General features: G+C 42.6%; 1 protein-coding gene across 5 annotated transcripts in view; it reads right to left on the reverse strand.

The window, feature by feature from the left end:
* Nucleotides 1-6: 6 nt before the first annotated feature.
* Nucleotides 7-22,037, reverse strand: part of LOC111260127 (ftz transcription factor 1) — an 89,241-nt gene continuing 67,210 nt past the window's right edge. For 3 of the 5 annotated variants that reach the window (XM_022832631.2, XM_022832635.2, XM_022832634.2), the window contains exons 3-8: nucleotides 12,533-12,714; nucleotides 8,857-9,024; nucleotides 7,655-8,095; nucleotides 1,492-1,750; nucleotides 972-1,087; nucleotides 7-612 (exon numbers count right to left, since the gene is read on the reverse strand). In XM_022832631.2, coding sequence (XP_022688366.1) covers nucleotides 463-612; nucleotides 972-1,087; nucleotides 1,492-1,750; nucleotides 7,655-8,095; nucleotides 8,857-9,024; nucleotides 12,533-12,714 — 1,316 coding nt within the window. In that variant the 3' untranslated portion in view covers nucleotides 7-462. The remainder of the gene's footprint in view (nucleotides 613-971; nucleotides 1,088-1,491; nucleotides 1,751-7,654; nucleotides 8,096-8,856; nucleotides 9,025-12,532; nucleotides 12,715-22,037) is intronic. The other 2 variants (XM_022832633.2, XM_022832632.2) reach the window with 2 other exon arrangements.

The raw sequence follows: 22,037 nt of genomic DNA on the forward strand, positions 1-22,037 counted from the left end.
ACGGCGGCGGCGACGACGACGACGACGACGACGACGACGACGACGACGACGACGGCGGCGACGACTACTACAGATTCGAGCTACAAAAAAATCACTCGGGAACAACTTGTTTCTTCATCTTAATATATCCGCCTTCTCATCCTATACTTCTTAATTCTTTCGGAACGACTGCGTACTATGGAACGACCTCAAAGGCTCCGTGTTGTTGTCACTATTCCAGCTGTTGTTTATCTACAGTTGTCCTATCAAATAGACTGAGGGATGAAGGGGCAGGATCAGAGTCATCATCGATTATGATCGAGATGTTCTTGTCGTGGTTCCAGGTGTGTGGTCGCCAGACTTCGTGAGATGCAGTAGGACGGCCTGTCTGCGTGTCCCTCAAACGGTTTCCCGTCCAAGGAAGGCGTCTAGTATAATAGCAGGTGAGGGGAACTTGGGGACGGATTAACCCACTGGCTTATCTTAGGCTTTCCGTTTCGCATGTAGCATCTCCATGAGCAACGTCTGGGTCGGCGCATTTCCATTCACGTGCTTAAAGAATAGGAACTCCTCACCCCGCATTGACATGCTCTTGATTTCGGGAAGGATCGCCATCAGTTGACCAAATTTATCCTGTTCAAGCCAAACCAGACGTTGTTGTTTAGAAAAATAGTTAATTACTATGCAGTTCTCAAAAATTAGATAATAACATGATCGAATCATTTGGTTTACTCGAATTTTCATAATAATAATTACAACGATAACAAAGTACGTTAGCACGTTTAGTTTTTGCACAATTTATTGTGCAAAAAAAAACAAATCGTACACGCTATTGAATGGGGTTTTTGCTACTCAAATTTACTTCGAAATCAAATTCCGTATTAGCGTATTATATATACTGGTGCACATTGAATAGTGTTATATAAATAGCTAGTATGACATGTATGAAATATGTTTATAGAGAAAAAAACAGATAGACTGCATATACTCACAGTGACGCTGGGATAATTGCTCGTGCAGTAGTCGAGAAGCACTTGCTTCGTCTGTTCTTGGGCTTCCGTAACCAACCGTGTGTTCGATAGGCTGCGCACCTCAGCTGAAGAGGGATCTACTCTTGTTAGTCGCTTCTGTCATTACGGTTTATTAGCTCTCGGAAAATTTTGATCAGTACGCTTGATTTACACACGTTGGTTCTTCGGCTATCTATCTTCTTCGAAATTAACTTTGAATAAATGCAGTAACTAATTGACGAAGGGCAGGTATCGGCGGTATTAAAATGCAGCAAATAAGTGTACTAATTTACATGAACCTTGCTGGGTTCAAACAAAGGGCCAATGGGTTTAAGTCCAATATCGAAAGCTGCATGGCATGTGTGTGTGTCGTCTGACCTATCTTACCGGTAAAATGAATTCAGCTTTTGTTTACCGATTATAGGTCTCACTAGAAAGGGCACAGGAAGACGGTAAGTCTGCATAATTATATCGCTAACAATAAGAAACAAACCCAACTAACCTGGATTAAGTAGCATGAGGAATTTAAGACAGGCGAAATCGATCTGATCAAATCGTAGGTCAAGCAACTTATGGGTTACAGTGTTCAACTGGTCTGCCATAGCTGGAACTCCGAGGAGACATAATGAGACAAGGTCGAACTTCTGTCCATTAGGTAGTACAGCTTCGTCAGGTAACGAATGGTGCATGCGCTGATGCAGATGATCAAGGATTAACATATCCGACCAGGACTGTTGCAATAGCTTCATTTGATCATCCACCTGTAATACAAACAGAATAGGTAAACGGGTCCAATTATAGTTAAATCGTCGTAGTTATTCGTACCACGGAAGTATGGAGAACCATTCTATTATAAATAAAGTAAGAAAGAAATTGTCGATTATATATATCGTTTTCTATACGTTCGATATATACGTGTATTATGACTCATTCGGTACGCTCAGGTCCTCGTGGTAACGATAATTAATCAAATCTACTGGAATAACTTGTAGTCCGTTGGGTTGCCGGTTTGAGCTTATGCTCAGAACCCGGGCGTTCGTCGTAGATGCGTTGACGTAGCATAACGACATACGGAAAAAAAGATGTTTTCGCCTTATTCTCAGTATCGTTAATAAAGCAGAACCTCAACCCAATGTGTTGGCGCGTTACAAGTTCTCTGATCCGACGACCTGAACTTAAACTCCAGTCCGGTGCTTACGTGTTGCACTAGCAGAGAAAGTATTAATCCGTCTAACAGCTAGCTGAAGCATGAAGTCATAGGATTTTGCGGAACAAATGCGTCTGAATGAAGAGCGTTTCACCGTAAATGATACATTTATTTGAGTAAGCGCCGGTCGTGGGTGTTCAGAAATGTAAACTGTACTTTTTACGAGCAAATCAATTGCAGACACAATGCAAAATACCTATACCATATTACAATTAAACGTTAGCTAGATCGGTTCTAAACACACGGCGTCTAGCAAACAAAAATCTGTGTATGTACGCAATGGAGAAATACAAACGAAGCGCCATCGTTATCACTACAATCCCCACCACAATCAGTAGAATCGATGTCGTGCGTCGCCGTTTACCGTTAATAGCTGTTAGCAGCTATCTAGCACACGGCCATCTCGTCTGCTTTTGGCGCTCCAATTGAACTCTTACAGAAATAACAGATATATAGCAGCATTAATAGTCGCGACCAGGAGAAAGCATCAACGCAGACTAACGAACCTTATTTTTTTGTCCCATAAACCGCTGACGATGCTGTTAATAAGCTTCCGCGCATAATCATTGTCAGCAGCAGCAGCGTAATTGTGATCACTATCATCACCAATAGCGACAGTAGAAAACATCATTTGTTGAAATCGCATGTTTGATCTGTTCATGCTTCGCAAGTCGTTTCTTGCACTTTGTTCCTCCATGTCTTAACACGGCCACAATCGCAGACAAGACGATGTCAAGCATTAACCTGTTTCTCCGCAAACTTTATTGTTTATTTACGATGCTAACTTACGCCCTAAAAGGTCACGCCTGTGAACATGACGACCCAGAAGGATAGAAATTACCGTTATCCCTTAGGCCCTACCTAGGGGTCGGCAGCGATAGTAGGTAGTGTTAAGAGCAAATGAAGATTGAAGAGACAAGGACGAAACAAATACACCCTGCATGTTTCTTCTCTTTAACTCAATTCCGAAAAGCACAAACGGCCAAAAGTGATAAACCAAACAAACCTTAGACCCCTTAAGATCAGCAAGAACCATCAAAAAGCCATATCTCTTGCGAAACTTCATAAGGCCTTTCGTTCAAAACAATGATCCTATGTTAAGATGGCATCGTACAAACAGAAGCCTGAAAGTTTTGTGTAGAATCGTGTTGCATTGCCGCTACGATGTTCATTAGGTCAAGCGGATTTTTTTCTACGTAACTATAGCAAGGACATGCCGCACACTGAGCGAAGTTCGCCAGGTTTAATCCATTGTTTCGATACAAGGCTACCTTCCCGATTTCACAACAAATATTAATCAACCGTAACATAATTCTGATGATGAACACTCGTTGATTACAAGTTGCCACCACTAATATATATGTTAAAGAATATCATATATTAGATACATGTATCTATATAGTCGAGTAGCGCTAACGCAAAGCTGATTAGGTCGAGCCTTAAATTGTACGCAACTTAGTATACGATCTGAAGTGATTTGTTATCTCGACAGCTTCAGTGATGTAGCATTAATATATTTTTATTCTGTAAATGCACGTCCTGCGTGACTTATTCTTATATATACATATATATAAGTATATATTTTCAAGATCGTTTAGTGTTGCCTCACTAACGTACTTACTCTAATGTTGTTACTTTATCTACATAAATGGTTTTTTAAACAGTAATTTTCGTCGTCGAGTTAGGCCCTCATGGAATTTGTTTGACTCTCGTTGATTGCATAATAGAGGCTTTTAGGCATAGTTTACTTTGTAATGCTATACATTTGCGGGTTTCAATGAATCGTCTGACGAAAAGCCAAAGAGCTACGCGTATAGTAGAAGTTATACCTATTTCTATGTTTAAAAAAGGTATTTGCGTTTCGTTTAGTACATTTCTGTAATCGTAAAGCCAAAATAGCTCCGTTGCATAGAGCTGGCGCATTTGGCTATGCTTTACTAAGGTATTCCAGGGACTGCCAAGAAATATTCGCTACGTATTGCAAATACAATATGGGTGGCCTAGCATTACCTGACATTCTGCGGCACACAAAACCTTCCAGTAAACTATCAAAGCATCAGTGGGCAACATAGTTACTTCTGAGAGCACCCAACAATTGCAAACAGAAAACTAACTTCGTGCCAACGGAATTGTCTGCATTCACTGTCCCGTTTCAGCTGGAGGAATAAATCTCAAGGAGGCCCTACGGCCCGAGGTCGTATGCCTATTGAAAAGGTGCTATAGAGGCAAGCGACCAACTCCCACAACCAGAGCAGTAAAAGTAGAGTCCTTTTCGCAAAGGGGCCTATCCATGTGGTAAAACTCATTGTGGGATATCTCTCCAGCAGGGAAAAAGCGGCACACTGTATGTTTTTCGCCTTTGCCTGCGCTCCTAAACAGCCGCCATGCTGACGATGATGTTGCGCATTTTTGCCTCGAGCGCCGTGGGAACTATGAAATCGTATAACAACTTTGCTTAGCGCCCGCATGCTCCTGTCTAAGTTCATAGGGATTTAATTATTCGTTATAGAGATTAAGGCATTTCAAAATGTGTCAATAAAATAAAACAACGTGTAACTCTCGACAGGAATATCACGGATTCATGTGGTATCATAGGACCTACACGAACTTATATTTATAGACCTAACCTTAAGTCAGCATATCATCAGTAGCGAATTTGTGTGTGCAAACGATTGTCAGTATGCATCCCCATTTTTCTAAAATCCCCCAGCAAAGAATAACGCTGTTTTGAAGGGCAATCACTTGAAAACCCTGGAATCTGAAGTCAGTGGACTTGTTCAAAAAGACTTCCATACGGATCACTAACTTCTGCCATTGAAGAACTAGTTAGCGTCGTTGTGAACGTTATAGAAATAACGTATTTGCCCGCTAGCCGCGTATTATGCGTTCTCTACTGGCGCTTATTATAAAGCATGACAGAACATCATTAGTGCGAAAAACTCCATCGCCCCTGACCTGGCTGAGTGGTTTATGTAAGACCCTCCCCCACTTAACGATATTCACTGCCGCTCAGGCTTTAAATCTACTCGGTTCCATCAGATCAGAAGCAAAGAAAGCTAAAATGGACCCTGTGTCACCACATAAGGCACTGACATCGCGCAGGGCCTGACAAATTTCAGTCATTGTTGTCATTTCTCTACGTCGACGGTGGCAGTAGCAGAAGCAGCCCCAGCAACAGCTGCTGCCAGACCATCAACCGTCGTCATCATCAACTGCTACCGTTACCTGTCTGCGCATCTTGTCTGCGTGCGCCCTCTGATCGCCATCCCCTTGCTCGCAACAGCATTCTTGGCCCTCCTTTGTGATCGCTCTGTGCGTTTGTTGTAGTCCGAAGAATCAACAGCAACGCAGAAAGAGTAGTATGGGGAGAAACTCAGCATTGTGGCAGCTACCGTGGTAACAGCTTCGTCAATCGTGGCATGCGTTGCGAGGGTTGTTAGCTAGAGTGACCCCATACAGCCGACGGACCACCATAATCTAGCACCATCCAGTCAGTCAGTCAGTAAGAAATAAATTCATCCATAGACGGGCCGGCGCTACTTCTGCCGCCTCCACCGCCACCGTCGTCGTTTCAACGTTCGCTTCAGCTGTTCCAGTCGCCCCTGTTCTTCTTCGGTGGCTTTGGTTTTCGTAGCGTTGCTGTCGTCTTTAGCATCTTTGTCATCATCATCATCATCATCATTATCGTCGTCGTCGTCGTCGTCGTCGACGTGGCAACGCCTGCCCGTATAGCCCTCAGGACTTCACTGTAGTAATAGGGTCGGCAGCGTTGCATTGGCTAATGCGGCTTGCCAGTCATCTCGACGCAACAAGCAACAGAGGGTTCGTCTTTAAAACCGAATTGTGGCGGGAGCCCCGTTCATATGTGCTCATAACTGTGTCAAGGCAGCTCCGCTAGCCAGGTATTGCCCATTACGCCACGTCATTAGACACACACAGACAAAAACACACATACACGCATGCGATATTATTGCCAACCAGCAATTCTACACACGCTATAAGCAGAACGACAGCGAAAAGCGCCACCTTGCGGTTGGTGCAGGATGTGTTGCCAAGATAGGCTTAACAGCAGCAATAACAACAATAACCATGTAACAGACAGGCATGCCACAAGAGCTGTTGTCGGTACATTTACTACGGCACAAGGACTCATTCTAAACTAGAGAGGCAAACTGCCGACAGCCTTACAACAATGCCATGCGCAACAGCGCCACCTTTGCCAGTATGAAGTGCAACAAGCAAAACAGGCTTACGCGGCTACAAGAAACGGCACGAAAAGGCGTGACGTTTCAAATTGACAAAATGGGAAGTTTTTATCAATAAAATACGCGCCCCTGAGTTCGATATGAAAATCGTAGATTGGAAAGTAGCATGCAATTTCTGTCCTCCTGCCGAGGGCATTTCTTGAGTCAGAAAAAATGGCGCCTCTTAGAGAAGCAGCGATCGTTTCGTCAGATTAGAGAGAACAGAGAAGAACCGTTGCCTCTGCGATACGTCGCCTGTTGTCATCGGTACCACCGTTGCTAAGACAGTTTCAGAGTCAGCAGCCAGGAGGGAGATTGCCAGCTAGCCAGCCAGGCCGGAGCTGGCTATCTGTCTGAGCGGCTTCAACAACGAATACAAACAGGCCGCATATACTCTGCATTACAGGCACGAGCAATAGACGCTAACACAACGACCCGCTAGCTGTTGTATGATGCTCTGCTGTGTGCAGTAAGCGAACTTGTACACGGTGAATAGTGCGAAGCAGGGATGTGATAACTGTGGCATCTCCGGTGGTGAATTTCTGGAATCCCCACGGATGCCCTCGTGGCATTCTGGTCTGCCATGTGAGTCGAGCAGTCGATAGGTAGAAAGTAGCAGTGAGTGTTGGCAGCTCTAGCAGCAGCTCTAGTGCGACCACGAGAATCCATTTAACCACTGAAGAGTCATCCGATTTAGCGACAAACACGCGACGGTGTCTAGTGGCTTAAAATGGACGCCACAAGTCAGCATAGACCAACCAACCAACAGGTTCAGCAATTAGGCAACAGCGTCAGATATGGTCGTGGCAATAGCAACAACAGCTTTTCCTGTCATCGCACTATCAATTGCCCTCGACTACCTGAACACACTTCATAGAAAACGCAGTCCTTCTTAATTATTAAACGCTGTCTTGATACAAAAGATACAGCAGTTTTCAATAAAAATCAATATTATAACAAATGTATATTTTTCGCCATCTCGCTAACTTATCAAGTTGAATAATCTCTTGCTCTAAAAGCTGGATCCAGAGAGTGTTTCGAATTTCTAGCAACGGATTTCTGCGACGATACATCTTGAATGATACACGATTCAACTAATAGCAACCCGACATCCCCATAGAAATATGTACGATATAACGTTTATCAAGATACTATGAAAGTATCATTCCCTAAATTGACATTTCTTCGCCGAGAGGCAAAAGCCTGGAGCTTACCCTGAGTTCCTTAAAGAAGATTGTCGAGCGTGCCCAATCGACCTGAGCGAACAGTGCCTGATCGATAACCTTGCACATGAGCTCGAAGAGGTCTACTTCGCATTGGTTGTATGTTTGCGATTGTAGTAGCTGGAACAGTTGGGACTGCCACTCCTTGTCGTCTGTCATATTCTTTTGGAGCTCTCGAACGAGGTGCGGTATTTTCGATTGAGGTGACGGCGCTTGTGAGGTTAGCACCAGTGGCAGAGGCGATTGGGATGAAGATAAGCCACTTTCGAAATTCTGGAACGGAACGAGGTTTTGTTTCGCACCGCCTCCGCCCCCTGATCCACCACCCGTGCCTGCAACCTGCGGGACCCAGCTCACGTTGTTGTTATTATTGTTACTAGGCGCTGATGTTTTCGGCGTCTCGAAGTGTCCCTGCGGGTTTAGAGGAGTTACCTAAAACACACTGGCGAATTAGTATCGTCATTTTGTCACTTATGTTGGACGGAGGAGAGAGCGAAGGTTTCTTATGATACTACAGGGAGCACAGTAGCCAATAAAATGTTACCTTTGTGGTGAATGGATGGCGGAGTGAGATGTCAAGCAGCGAGGAGATACTCGAATCCGTCGTCTAGAATAGGTGGGTTGATTGATTGGGGGTGATTGATTGAACTTCACTGTATTACTTAGAACTTTACCGAAAGTCACCTCTTTTACGATTAGGATAGGGTTATTAATCCGAAATGCATATATATATATATATATATATATATATATATATAAGCAGAAGGAGGTTTTGGATTAATTGTAGATATCAGAAGAAGGCTCAGTCACCATATAGATGCAGCAGTATATAGATGAAGGTATGTCTGTCTTTTTATGATTGAATATTCTAAAATTCAGTCTACTGTCTTGAGTATCATCATGTAGCCTTTCTATGTTTTTCGTATATATTCCAGGCAAGTTGATTCTCTACATAATTGACTCTTTTGGCTGCAAATTGCTTTTCTTAGTTGTTTGAATATACCCCTTTAGATATTTTACAGTCGGTTATCGGGAGTATGTCATCGCTTTTGTGAAACAAATACTTTTCTATACAATTTAACAGGCGAGTTTATATAATTTCGCCGTTATACGGGGTGCTTACAATTTTGAGTTAGTAATGACTTGTCTACGTTAGAAACTGGAGGAAATACAAAGGTGTCGTTAATACGTACGGTAGTATTGGTGAGGCCGGATAAACTCGTGGTTGTCGTCGTCGTTTGCAGGGGAGAAGGCGAAGAATCTGGTGAAGAGGTGGAAGAGCTCAGCTGAGGTATCTGAATCTCTTGTTTAACACCACCCGTTCCACCACCGTTCGTATCATACATACCTGGCGATGAAACCTGAAACAAAGATTCGAGAAATTAGCTATCGATACATTATCTAAGAAGCTCGCCATTATCATCCAACATAAGTAAAATATAGGCAAGCTAAACGCGTCGAAATAACGCAGTGTACAATGCAAAAGGCCAATACCAATTTGAATAACCGGGGAACAACTGTGAGGGTTACTTAATACAGCAGTGTTTCGAACTGGGGTTCTTCGACTAGTTAATAATGCCATTCCCAATATCATTGTCCATTCCTGTAGGATCAAATGAATTGGTTTAAAGAGTATATGCTTGAAATCCTAGCAACAGCAGCAGATGAATACATTTAAGGAAGTGGATGTCAACATAGATGTGCGTGTTCTCAGTCGGACACGTTATGGTCTAGGTTCGAACCGAGAAGCCAGCCATCTCATAAAATGCCTTATAGGCTAAAGTGGACGCACAACTCGAAATACAGGGATGGCGTGCTCTCTTCTGAGCCAGCTGACTGGCAAGAGGGTTGAGTCTATGGAGCCACAATAACTTAACCTGAAGTGGATTATGAGAAAAAGAATCGGGCTAGCGATCGATTTCCTGGCTTAAAAAAAGCCGCCTCTAGTAGCCGAATAATACAGTCCTTCTGTTCTACGCATAAAGCAGTCGTTTCTTAGCCAATACGATAGTATATGAGTTTTGTTGATGTTGAGTAAGACGTTTTACTTACGTTTATGGTAAGTTCAATTAAATCTCAAGCCACAAAAAATGGATCCGGCGTAGCTAACTACTAGTGGAAAAAAAATCGATTGAATTCTACTAATCCCAGTCTTCGGCAACATTGATGTACTGCTATGTAAAGTAGAGACCGATAGTAGCCGTTTACTGCGCTACGGCCTCTATAACGTAAACGCCGCAGCGTTCATTGGCAAGACCCATACTGCTAATCTTGACCTTCCCCTTAAACTGGCCTCTTAATCGCGCTTCACGCAGCTGATAACCGAGAGCAGGACGCGTCATGAAAGCTCAGATCACTTCGCTCCGAGCGCAGTACCGCCGAGGTAGACTCGAACGCGACGTCGTAGTCAGCCGCTCGTGCGCCTATCACCGCTGTTCTGACTACCCTTGACCCAGCTATGTTCTGCTATGTCAGTCTACCTAATAGAATATGCAGACAGGAGGGCAGAGCCTTTTTCGAGCTTCCGGCAATGGTGTTATTGGCGAGACGATTGGCTCATCGCAGGAGACAAGTGTGTTTTCGCTGGTTTTGAGCGTCAACCACTACTTGTACCCACGTTTAGTAAATAGATGTGTCAGCATGTTACTATCACGGAGACGAAAAAGGCATCGTGTCCACTTACTATAACACGCGGCAAAGCTCATTTTGACAAAAAGCAAAGTAAATCCTAAGAGAAAGTCTGCAATATGCTACGCGCTCGAAATTGCTAATGCAGCATGTACGAGTACAGGTACAAACCTCTTTGTTAGCCTAAAGCAGATCCGTCATTTCGTCTGTTTGTCAACACTATGTACTTAATCTTGGAAGAAAACTCACTGTCGTTGCCTAATAACCGTATCGCATGCTACTCTAAAGCTAATAATATATTATTATTATTATTGTATGTGTACCTCACGAGAAAGACAGATAAAATAATAGTTGGCCATAGGCTCAACTAAGTTAAAGTTAAATGTATATCCTAGATTTAATTTAATTTAGCTATACAATAATCGTCCTACAAATAACGCTGGACCCCATATTCGCCTGGCTGTCCTTTGCATGCATCTAGGCGTCACGTGTTATCATAGGGCACGTAAACCGCCGCTACGCTGAACATATGATTCATTGAGCCGTGTGCTACCATGTGAATGAACGAGACGGACCGAACGTTCTCCATTATGATCATGGTTAGAAAAAAAATCTGAAAGAAGCAACCATCGGCTGATGACTCTTTACCCGTTCGTTGTCTGTTATTGAGTTTCCGTCGCAGCTTGTCCTTGACGCGTCAGTTTTCAACACGTTTTTTTTGTTTAGTCTATATACATCCTAATATCATACATGTATTTGTTTGTCGCTGGTGTGGACCACTTGTGAACTATTAGAAAAAGATGTGAGATACATTTTTACATTCACTTTTACTACCTCATGCCTTCTGACCACACAGCTTCATTGTGTTATACTCAATTGAACTGACGAAGATGTTGTTAAAAATATTTGTTACTGTTAGTGAAATATAACTTTGTTAGAATATTGTTTTTGTTAGAAAAATAATTTTGGCTAGCGTTTAATTGGTACATGAGCAATGTCATTTTTCGCGCATATTAAAAAAAAAAACGCGGTGCTTCACTGGAATTGTTCAAACAGACTAATTTAGTATTTATTCGCTGTCACTCTTCACAGCCTTTCCTATCTTTCAATAACCTGTTTATTTCAGTTCTTCGTAGTCTTTTCTTCATTAAATGTACTGTTAGGACATTCATTGGCTCTCAATGATTGGAAAGGTCTAGAGAATAGGAAAGGTGGGTGCAAAAAATATCAAAGTCAAGCTTGCAGGCTAGAATTAACGCCCTTTACCGCGTGCGGCCTGGCATTGGCGTAGGAAAATATGACTCTGTCCCGCCTATCGGACTTTATTAGGTAGCCTTGTTTATCTGATCCATCTAAGCTAATATGGTTGCTCGTTGACTGCCGGGTTATATTAAACCATTTCTTAGTATATAAAACTACTCTAGTCTCACCAACCGCCAATCATAGTCTTTTTGGACTAAAGTCTAGATCTAAGCGCTCGAAGCGACCAGTTTTTAGTGCTTTTTATCAACATGGCAACATTACTTCTCATCACTTATAACAATTCTGTGTAAAAAGCTGTCATTGTGGCCGCGTGATACTCAATGTTGCGCTGAATGTTAAGGGTCAACGAAAAGCCGTGTTTCCTTGCGTGTCTCACCCAGTCTATGGCGCACACTGGCTCCTAATTTCTGATAAAACTGCATACATTTAAAACGAACCAGACCTTTTTGCAGTTCACCTTCTGAGGTAATAACGCAGTGTTTGACATCTAAGGCCCTCAGAGACATTTGATGGCCGACCCAAATGGAGTACATTCATCAGGCCTAAAATGGCATCATTAAACTTAGCAATACCCCTTCAAGCAGTCTTTTCAGTTACAGAGTAATCACGTACACGATACACACATTTCGTGTTGCCTACGCAGAGTAAAATAGACCTTTTACATAGCAGTTCCCATATTTGTAGTCTGGTTTCTAAGTAAAATTCTGTTTGCTACACAATAAAAATATGCTTGACTAATAGAAATACTAAAAAAAGACCAGTCGAACAAAGAACTTAATAGTCAGTGGAGGGATATTAACCTAACATAATTACACGCGTATACAGTTACATAATAGACATCGGGATATAGCGCCTACCGTATGGTATGGAAACGCAGCGGATCATGACAGAGAAGGGACCCTTTGAAAATGTTCAAAAATGCCTATATCGACCTCTTTTGTACGTTTATTTGTGCGTATGTTAAGCTAATTAACTTACCGAAGCAGTGGGAATGGGGTATGGGTTGGTGGCGATAGAGACCAGTGTGCTGGGGGACATGGAGTCAGCGCATTGCAACGCCAGCTGTTTCTGGCGTAACATCTGCAGCTTTCTCGCACGATCCCGCTTGTACATTGGACCGAATTTGTTTCGTCCGCCGCGCATCCGATCCGCTCGCACCGCTAGAATGATAAAGAAGAAACCAACCTTTATATAATAATGTCATCATTTTACTATAGAAGCATATCAGAGGCACAGATCATCCAGCCTACCCGTCGAGTATTCTTGTGCCAAATTGCATATACAATCAGTAACTACTCGTATATCGTCGAGTTAGCAGAAAATCCTTTATGTTGTTTTAAATACTCGTAGGTATTATAAAATTAGATGCAAACCACTGTCATATTGTTCCATTGGCTAGCAACTAGCGCCAGCTTCCTCTTCATGAAGTCAGTTTGAATAAGCGTGTATTGCCGATGAAGGCCGGTTACAAAAGTCTACCTTTAGTTAGCGTTTGCACTGCTGGGACAGCGCAATTGAGCCGTACACTAGGTTATTATTTACCTAAGAGAGATAGAGAGATAGAAAAACAAAGAGAAAGAGTAATAGATGTAAAGTCTAGAAGAGCTGACCAGAACCAAGAAGGCCAACTTTCTTCAGTAGTTGCTAGCACAAGGAGATCCGATGCTCAGTAGGTGCTTTTTTTCAAATGACTGCGGAGCTTTACATGAAGTATTAGTTAGGTAATAACTGGTTCGCGCCCTGTTATAAACGGTGCATGCTAGAAGAAAAACAGTTCAACAGATAGTGCTAGATAGCTTTAACTAAGTTGAATACGAGCGAACGAGGTTGTATCTCGTGGTTCCATTGAGGAGTTCTGATAGGGAGCAATACATGGAAGACGATACCTCTGTCATCTGTAATCGGCGTGCGCGTATGTATATCTCATCAAATGCATGTTGTTATTAGTGCAGCTACAGTGAAATAACAGTCATCCATTGCGCTCTTTGCGACAGGGCGACTTGACGGCCCAGGCAAAGCCGATTGAAAGTACGAATATCTTCACGGTCTGTTCGATGCACAAGTTTTCGATGAAAAATTACGAGTCAACCAACGTCCGACACCTACTCTCTTTCCGGCTCAGTCGTGATTCCCCCCTTGCCCTCCGCTTCTGCTGTTAAGGTTAATGCTTTTTTGGAATGCACAAACGAATGGAAGTAACGACCTCCGCGGAACAGTCTTTAATGATTGAGCTCCTTCTACAGGTTGCGCCCTAACGAATGAGCGAACAACATTGGATGCTAAGTTTGTGCTAGAGGGTAAACGGAACCAATTGGATGAACTGGTTGCGTCAAGCCCAAAGACCCTTGCCCAGGTTTGCTTCTCGGTCCATATTAAACGTTGCAACATACTTACCAACCACCAGCGCTTCTCACATGTTTGACGATATATTGTGCTCGGTTTTAACGGCTAAGCAATATATCGTAAGGAGCTCCGCTAGACAACAACGGAAAACGGCAGGAAAAGTCTGCGGACAGAATTAACTCCCGTCAAAGTCTCTGAAGCTGCTGCACTTTTTTTATTTACCAATGCATCTGTGATCTCTGCCCCTTCATAAGACTGCTATATTAATGCCGGTTTTATTTTTGGGCGAAAAGTTTCTGTTATGAGCTATCTTTCGTAGTCCATGAACGACCAACTTTGCAGTTTAAATTATTCTATTTGAGGGCCCAACATTGTCCGCGAAAAAGCTTAATTTAGATGATCGGAGAAGCTGGCAAAACGGTCATAGAGGGCTGTCTGTTTACACAGAGACGATATGCAAACCACGAAGTAAAGTTGGACACATTGTGAATTGTTAGGTATCTAATCTGAATTTTTCCATAGTACTTGTTTTCACAGAATACGGCTGATCTGAGCAGACGATTCTATATCAGTTTTGTTTTTTTTTTTTGTTAAAAAGATCAATACCACATATTCATGGCAACCGGGTATATTCAATCGGTTATGCTTGTACGTCATATGTAGAATATGCCTACTAATCGCTGATCTCACCTCAGTCCAACCACTATTTGTTATTCTAAAAATTTATATTTAAGATTAACGATCACCCTGATTATACGCCTAAGCGGTGTATTGTGAAGCCTATCTTCAATATGGTATCGGACATCCAGTAAGGAAATGGATGGAGTCGAAGATGTTGAAGTCCCCTTGAACGATGAGATCGTGTTATTCTGCGTTATTCCCTCACTTGTTTGGTCTAACTCTGAAGAACATTGAGGGAAAGGTTGGAGGATGCTATTAACGACAGCCTCTGATGATATAGGCGACAGTGGCTCATCTCAGTTGAAAAAGTGGGTCACTTGACTCCGACCAGTAGGAAGGAAGGGTGGCCCAGAAGCTAGCTATTGTCGAGGCTTTTATGTTAAATGAATTACAGACGCTTATGCCTCGCAAGCCGTAGAGTGACATCGAACTAAGTAGGCTACCGAACCTCTATGTAGACCCTCGACTCGGGCGTGCCTTGTCAGAAGTTGGTTTTGAGACAAAACAGACACAGTCTGTGGCCGATGGTCATTTGCCTCCACTAACAACAGCAGCGGATTGCGAGTGGGTAAGGCTATGCTCGGGCCTCGACAATGACGAGAGAAACTGGTGGACACTACTAGGAGCTGCATTATAGTCGCTTGGTCAAATTGGACACAAAGGTTTACACCCAGCTGTTCACAGCGGCTGTACAAGTGTGCACCGGCAGACCGTCCATCCGACACCCACATGCACGGTCAGAAGGAAAGACAAATATCGCAATGTATAACAGTCGTATACGGATATTCTAGTGGCACAACTATTCTAACATGCACACATAGAATACTAGGTTGCTGTGGGTATCCACTGCTAATAGATGCAACATTTAATTAGATGGTCAAGAGACCCTGACACGTAGACGAAACTGCAAAAGATATTAATATAGATCGACTGTTTATGTGAAACATTTCATGCAGGTTCCTTGTGGAAATGGCGCATAAAAAAGGAGATAAAACCTAGCGCAATAAACAGTAACTTCTTCAATTTTCAACTTGTCTTAAATACATATATATCTTCTTGGATTTGAAATCTTTATTTATTTACTTATCAACATTTCTTTTTCCCGCATTCATGTCTTAGCACTGTAATATTAGTTAACGCGATATATAGTAGCCTTAACTTTTTCTAGATAATCCCACATAATGCTACTTCCATTGATATGTTTCGATTTTTTTAAATGTATTTATTCGAATTTCTAAAAATAAATAAATAAATAAATAAAATGCTAAAAGCATTGCTGATGTCGCCAGCAAATATGACCTCTATATACCGCTTCCTGTGTGACTCAAATGTTCTTTAGTAAACCGGTATGAGTTCTGGTTGTTTCAGATATCCACACGCCATGGCTTTCTCGAGGATTTTGTTCCCTCACTTAGATTCCTGATCCTTTCTTTTTGGCCAGCCAGAATTGTTCATTGTCAATGTGAAAGGTAATTAAAATTTAAAAGACCCTCGTTTGGGTTTCGTTCTTGACGCCCGCGATGCCGTCTAAGTACATAGATTTTTTCTTTAGCCTGACGCACTAATTATTACTCTTACTAATAGTGAGACTATTGGATTACTATGCTATAAACGTTTTACGATCACGGTATAAGCTGTCGGTAATCGTAAGCTTAGTATATATGATAAGTTCCGCTAAACACTTTTCGAGCGCTCGGTATTGCTTCTGATATCTCCGATGGACGGGATTATCGCAAAGAAAGGATCCCATATGAACAAACGTAAAGCCAAATATGCTCTAGACGTATGGATAGATGCACAGCGTACCGTATCTGTACCTCATCTGTCTGCCGCAGTCGCTAAGGTTGATTTGACCTCTGTGTTCACCCCAATCACTCATGCTTCTTGTATCCATAGTGTAGCCTGTCCCTTAGATAATGTCGTATCCTATCTTTCACCTCGGATCGAAAGGCCATTGTGAGTCAAGGTTGTGATTGCGTCGGTCAACGACGCTTATGAATATCCTCGAAAATAAAATGCCGATCCAGCTGTAGCTTTCAGGGCTCTCCAAATCTATTCACATATATATTTATTGACGATTTGCATGGCGACGCAAGTGTCACTTGAGTAAAAAGTAACGACTGTAAAGCCGTTATTCTCAGCCGAAATCTCGTCCGGTAATGGCAACGGAGCGAGAACAATCATTGGAGACGACGTGTCCTTCATTGTCTCATTGGATAATACAAGTTTACCAGTGAATCCTACAGACGCGGACAGAAGCGCAGCAAGGTTACAGCTATGGTATATATTGTACCATTATGGTTGTTGTTTTGCTAAAGTTATTAATAGATGCCTTGTTGTCACACTTGTTGAGTGTGTAACGTCTCCGGCTGCAAATTTAGGCACCGTAGCGACATATGGCCGATACCGGCCCGCAGGTGGGCAAGTGCTCGATCGCTTAACGAATGAGTCAATACCGGTGTCTAGTGTACGGCTTATTACAAACTTGAAGTATTCTTCCTTTGGGGCTAATTATATTTAATATTTTTGAGAAGAAGTTCTACGCATTCTGTCCACAGGATATAGAGGAATAACGTAAGATGTGGCTTTCAAGTATTCCAATTAAATTTGTTTATCTTTTTTTTAGAAAAGTTATAAGTTATCGCTTGTGAACTTACTGATCGAGTTATACTGTCGTTTGGTAGCTCGTTTATGGCGCGTGATGTTGTATCTATCAAGTACTGATTTCGATTTACTATGACAGTGTTATATTGAAAATTTCTTGCCACTGATAGATAATGACATGTATGTTCATATTACTACCCTAGACTAATTCGTTAAAGGTTATAGCAGAACCACCGTTCTGTTTTTTTAAGGTAGATATTTAAATAGTGTTGCAATGTCGATATTTTATTAAATTGGCCAGGTCGACGAATTTATTATCCGGCAAAAGAGCCGCAAAGAGTGGTCATACAAACAAGGCTTGTTTTAAGCTCAAGTGTTTGTTTGTCAACTCGGACGATACGAATAGAAGAGGACAGAAGAATGGTAACGGATAGGTGGCAAGCGACGGTCACGTGCCATGTGGCATTGGCAGCACCGTTGTTGTTTGCCTTTTTAGAGATAAGGTACGCGTGTGTGCGCACCACTCGAAAATTACGCATTTATTAGAAAAAGGAAATTTATAAATAAGGGGAAAAAATTAGAGTTTTGGACCATGTAGGTTTCCGGGATTCGTGTTTCGGATTATTTCATGTGCTTTCTCGTCGCTTCCTTTGTCCTTCCGCCTTTAAGAGACGACCCCTTACGATTCCCTAATCAGCCGTCTTCTCCGCTATTCTTGGTTAGTCATACCGAAGTGAGGGCCTAGTGCGCTGAGGGCCACAGGGGGCATCGAGCGAGCAGTAAATGATGCTAACCGTCACAGGGCGCAAATGGCAAAAGGGACGTCGCCCGCTCGGTCAACTATTGATTGTTGCCAAAAAAAAAGAAAAAAAAAAGATGGTTGACCCAGCACATCATGATGATCATCGTGACCATCAGCATTAGCAGCATTAACGATCAACGACGACGAAGAAGATAAAAAGTAAGAGGAATAGTGGTAGCAATAACAACGTTAGAGTTCCTGTAATGGCCAGCTTAGTGGCAAGCTCATTGTAACTAATGCTCAATGGTTAAGAAAAGTAGAAAGAAGAAAAGAGTGCCGAACCCAATCGACGTGGGCAAATTCAGTATAATAGCAGGGTGTTCCTGTCACGTATTATTCGTTACTGTTAAATATTTATTCATGAAAATGTTGCTGCCACGGCAATGTGGATACGTATGAATATAACGTAAAACTCTTACCTCTGAGTCAACGACGTTTCTACGAACGTGTGACACGTACGCGCACACACATAGACACGTTCTTACATGCGGGTACGGATGCGACAGGCAATCACGCCACTGACTCATTTATTTAGTCAGTCATTCGACCAACGAACAGAAGCTAGCCACAGTCAAGGTAAGCTGGCCAAAAGATGACCCTGTTGCCGTCCCAACTATCTTATCTTTTCTCCCTTCTTCCATCATTCCGCAGAACAGCCAGAAGTCCAAAAGCGTGATGGCCCCTAAAACCCCATCATTGTCCCCATTAAAAGCAGTGTTCAATTATAGCAGTAGCAAGTGGCGTCATAGCGATGATAGGTGTAGCCCGTGCAGTAGTAGAAGTAGTACGATCGTTACGGCCGGGGCTGGTGGCTTCTGACGGCTGGCTCTCAGCATGAAACAAAGTGTCCCTACGCCCGATTTCGGACCTAGACTACTAGCGATAGTGACAGCTGATTCCGGTGACTCGGCCTAGCGGTAACGGTTCCCTTTGCAACTGTAGCTCATCAGCCAGCAATGAGATAGCGTACAGGTTGATCGAAAAAACAGGGCTTCTACTATACTTCGCTATATAACCTTTTTGGCGAACGACTCGCTTTAATATCGGAACTCCTGAGTGGATCCTATCAATCAGAAAACGGAGAAAAACACTGTAACTGACGCCTGAAACGCTTGTTTAGTAAGCTCGCTTATTTGCATAATATCATTGTTGAAAGCATAAAAAAAATGTTCCTCTGGCGGTCTCTTTTCGCGAGTTAGTTCGGCGTATAGCGTAACTAAGAACAGACGAAATGTGCGAAAACACCATTTACGCCGGCTGCGACTGCCGCTGCGTTCCCCTGCTAAATGACCTTACTGAAAATGTACACATATTGTGGCCTGAGAAGGCCGAAGTGATACTGCTGTTACCGCTCTTAACAGAGATCAAGTAGCGTCCGCAAAGGTCTGAATCCACATTATTTGCTGCGGGAGTTAGTGTAATTTTGAAGCTAGCAAGAAAAAAAGACGAAGTGCTCAAGTTGTAATTCAATTGTCATTGCATAAATAAGTTCTTAGCGCGCTGGCACGGTATATGAAGCTCGTCTCGATGCATTGAGGCCGTACGCGTTTTATCTGGACGCCGTACCGTGGCCGCTGCTGTGATGGGCTGTAAACCTGAATACTTATCTCAAGTTCATGTGCTGTTCCGCGCAGCCGGGTTAATTAACTCGACAGAACACTGAACCCTGTGACGACACGAGAAGCGAACACGTTCGCTGAGCTTTAGCGATAGCACTAGTAATATCTGGAGTGCGCAGTTCGGGGTACCCTGTTCGAATACGGCATTTATTACTGGCTGCTACACGCAAAGCGGTGACAGCGGTGATGGCTCAGGAGTCTACAACATCTTGGCGAGACATAGGGCGTTAGATTGATTCGCATTTCCAGCTGTATCTTGGCAATACAATGCTATAAGATAATCCCATTCGATGTCAGTCAACTTCAACAAGTTTACGCATATGTCTTTTTTTCTGTTCTGTACATAATGTATGCATATTGAACACTTTACGCGCGAAGCAGGTGATCGGCCATTCGTCATAGTATGTAGAGGATCAGCCGTGCCGTTACCTACATCTATTGTGGATCTAAATGTTTTTAAATATCATGCCAATATTTACCGTGTTACATCTTAGTAAAATACTTATTTATAAAAAGATACTGATCACGGTATTCCATCGCTTACCGAAGTCCGAAATAATTAAATGGTATCACGTGAGCATTTTTCATTTTTTTTTTCATTAGAATATGTGAGGCAGCGTTCGTAAGTTATTGGAGAGAACAAAGATAATTAGCTGAAGCAAAGGAAAAAAATTATCCATATATGTGATTTGCTGCTGGTATTAATCGATAGATGCGAGTAATTCTTGGTCAGTTTTCGCTGCGACGCTAGCACCACGATTGCCATAAGTACGATAAGAATAAAATTCTTCGAATTTTACATTCTGTAACCGTCTATATGAACATTACTACATCTGACTGCTCGCTTCTCAACGATAGCATAAACGCAGGTCCCGGTATCAAGCATATACAGATGACATGTGTGTTTCGGCAAGAAGCCATGTAACCACCATGATAACTTGATTTTTTTAGTATCAGCGTCGGTCTGAGGTTAATCACGACTCAAATGATCTGTCTGTTTCTACCATTCCACAGCGACAGGCTGCCGATGTAGTACGTCCTTCAATGGGCGCAAAAAGACAGTGAAATCCCGCTGTGCACTTTTCGGGGCCAAATCTCACAGATAACCGACAATCTGTTGCATTTTCTCAGATTTTAAGACAACTGCAAGACCCTCTTGCCCCAGCCGTCATTGCTACACTTAACTGCTATGGCGATGAAGACGAATACTATAACGTTCGCTAACAAAACATCTCTTCTATTCTTTAGCCCACAAGTATTGTCAACACCGTCATCGTCGTTATTATCGGGCTTTTCGTATACAGACGCTACATATCGGCAGGGCCCTACGTGGTTTCGATGCCCACAGATCTCCCTCGTTCTAGCAGTAATAGCGCCAGTCGAACGTTGATGGCAATGCTCAATGTTTGTATAGCTCACAACATGCCCTGTACTCTGACTAGTGAACCCCCCCGCTGCCAAGCACTGCTGCAGCGATGGCCGAGACTGCGACAGTGAAGCCATCGACACTCGCAGCCGCTGCAGTAGATTGACCGTGCTGCCATCATTGATAGTCACGACCTAAAGGTGTTGCTGTTATTATCGTAGTTGGGGACGCAGTGGTACGTTTGGCTGGTCTGGCAGCTGCTTTCCCGTGCCAGGCTCGATTAAGCCAGCAGAATCGCTACAAAGAGTACGATTTTTATCTTATATGGCTGCATGAGACATTATATTTAGGCATGGAGGTAGCTGTGTATAAAGTGAGTAGCAGATGTACCGAAAAAGCATTCCTGAATCACACCTGGGTTAGTATTAAATAGAACCGACGCTTCTGCCTAGTCTGCATTTTTATTAGTAATATTTTTTGACGTATCAGTCACGGAAAACTGTTGGAGGCAGCACAGAATTTTAGAGTTTCTAAGGTAATCATTGCCGTTAGTATACTTAAGCGTCTTTTGATGCTATTATGGCTGATTAGAAATGTTTTATTTTATATTTAATTTTAATTTACAAACATTTTGCCATCTACATTTCATGTTATTTTACCATTGTACAATAGAGAAATATAGAAGTCCTACAAACCCGTAGTAAATATTAATCGAAGTTATTATATAATAACAGTAGCGCTGGCGGATTATATCAGATTGCTGCATGGACCCTTTCAGATTTTGGTTGGATTGGCTATTTATCAATTTTTAATTATATTACCTATCACTCATTCATCTTAGGGGAGAACGGGGTAACAATGACAACAATATGTAGACTATTAGATATGCGTGCGTGTAGATGTACATCAAGTAGTAGTTATGACGGGGGGTTACGTCGAGAAGAGCTTTCAGACGCATACCTTCTGCAGCCGCAATAAAAAGATATCGACGTGCCGTTATACAGTTTCAGCATTGCTTTCGTGTATATACTGCGTAAGACGACTCTTAAGTTAACAGAAGTTCTTAGG

This window comes from Varroa jacobsoni, unplaced genomic scaffold (assembly GCF_002532875.2).
Source record: "Varroa jacobsoni isolate VJ856 unplaced genomic scaffold, vjacob_1.0 scaffold_404, whole genome shotgun sequence".
Classification (NCBI taxonomy): domain Eukaryota; kingdom Metazoa; phylum Arthropoda; class Arachnida; order Mesostigmata; family Varroidae; genus Varroa; species Varroa jacobsoni.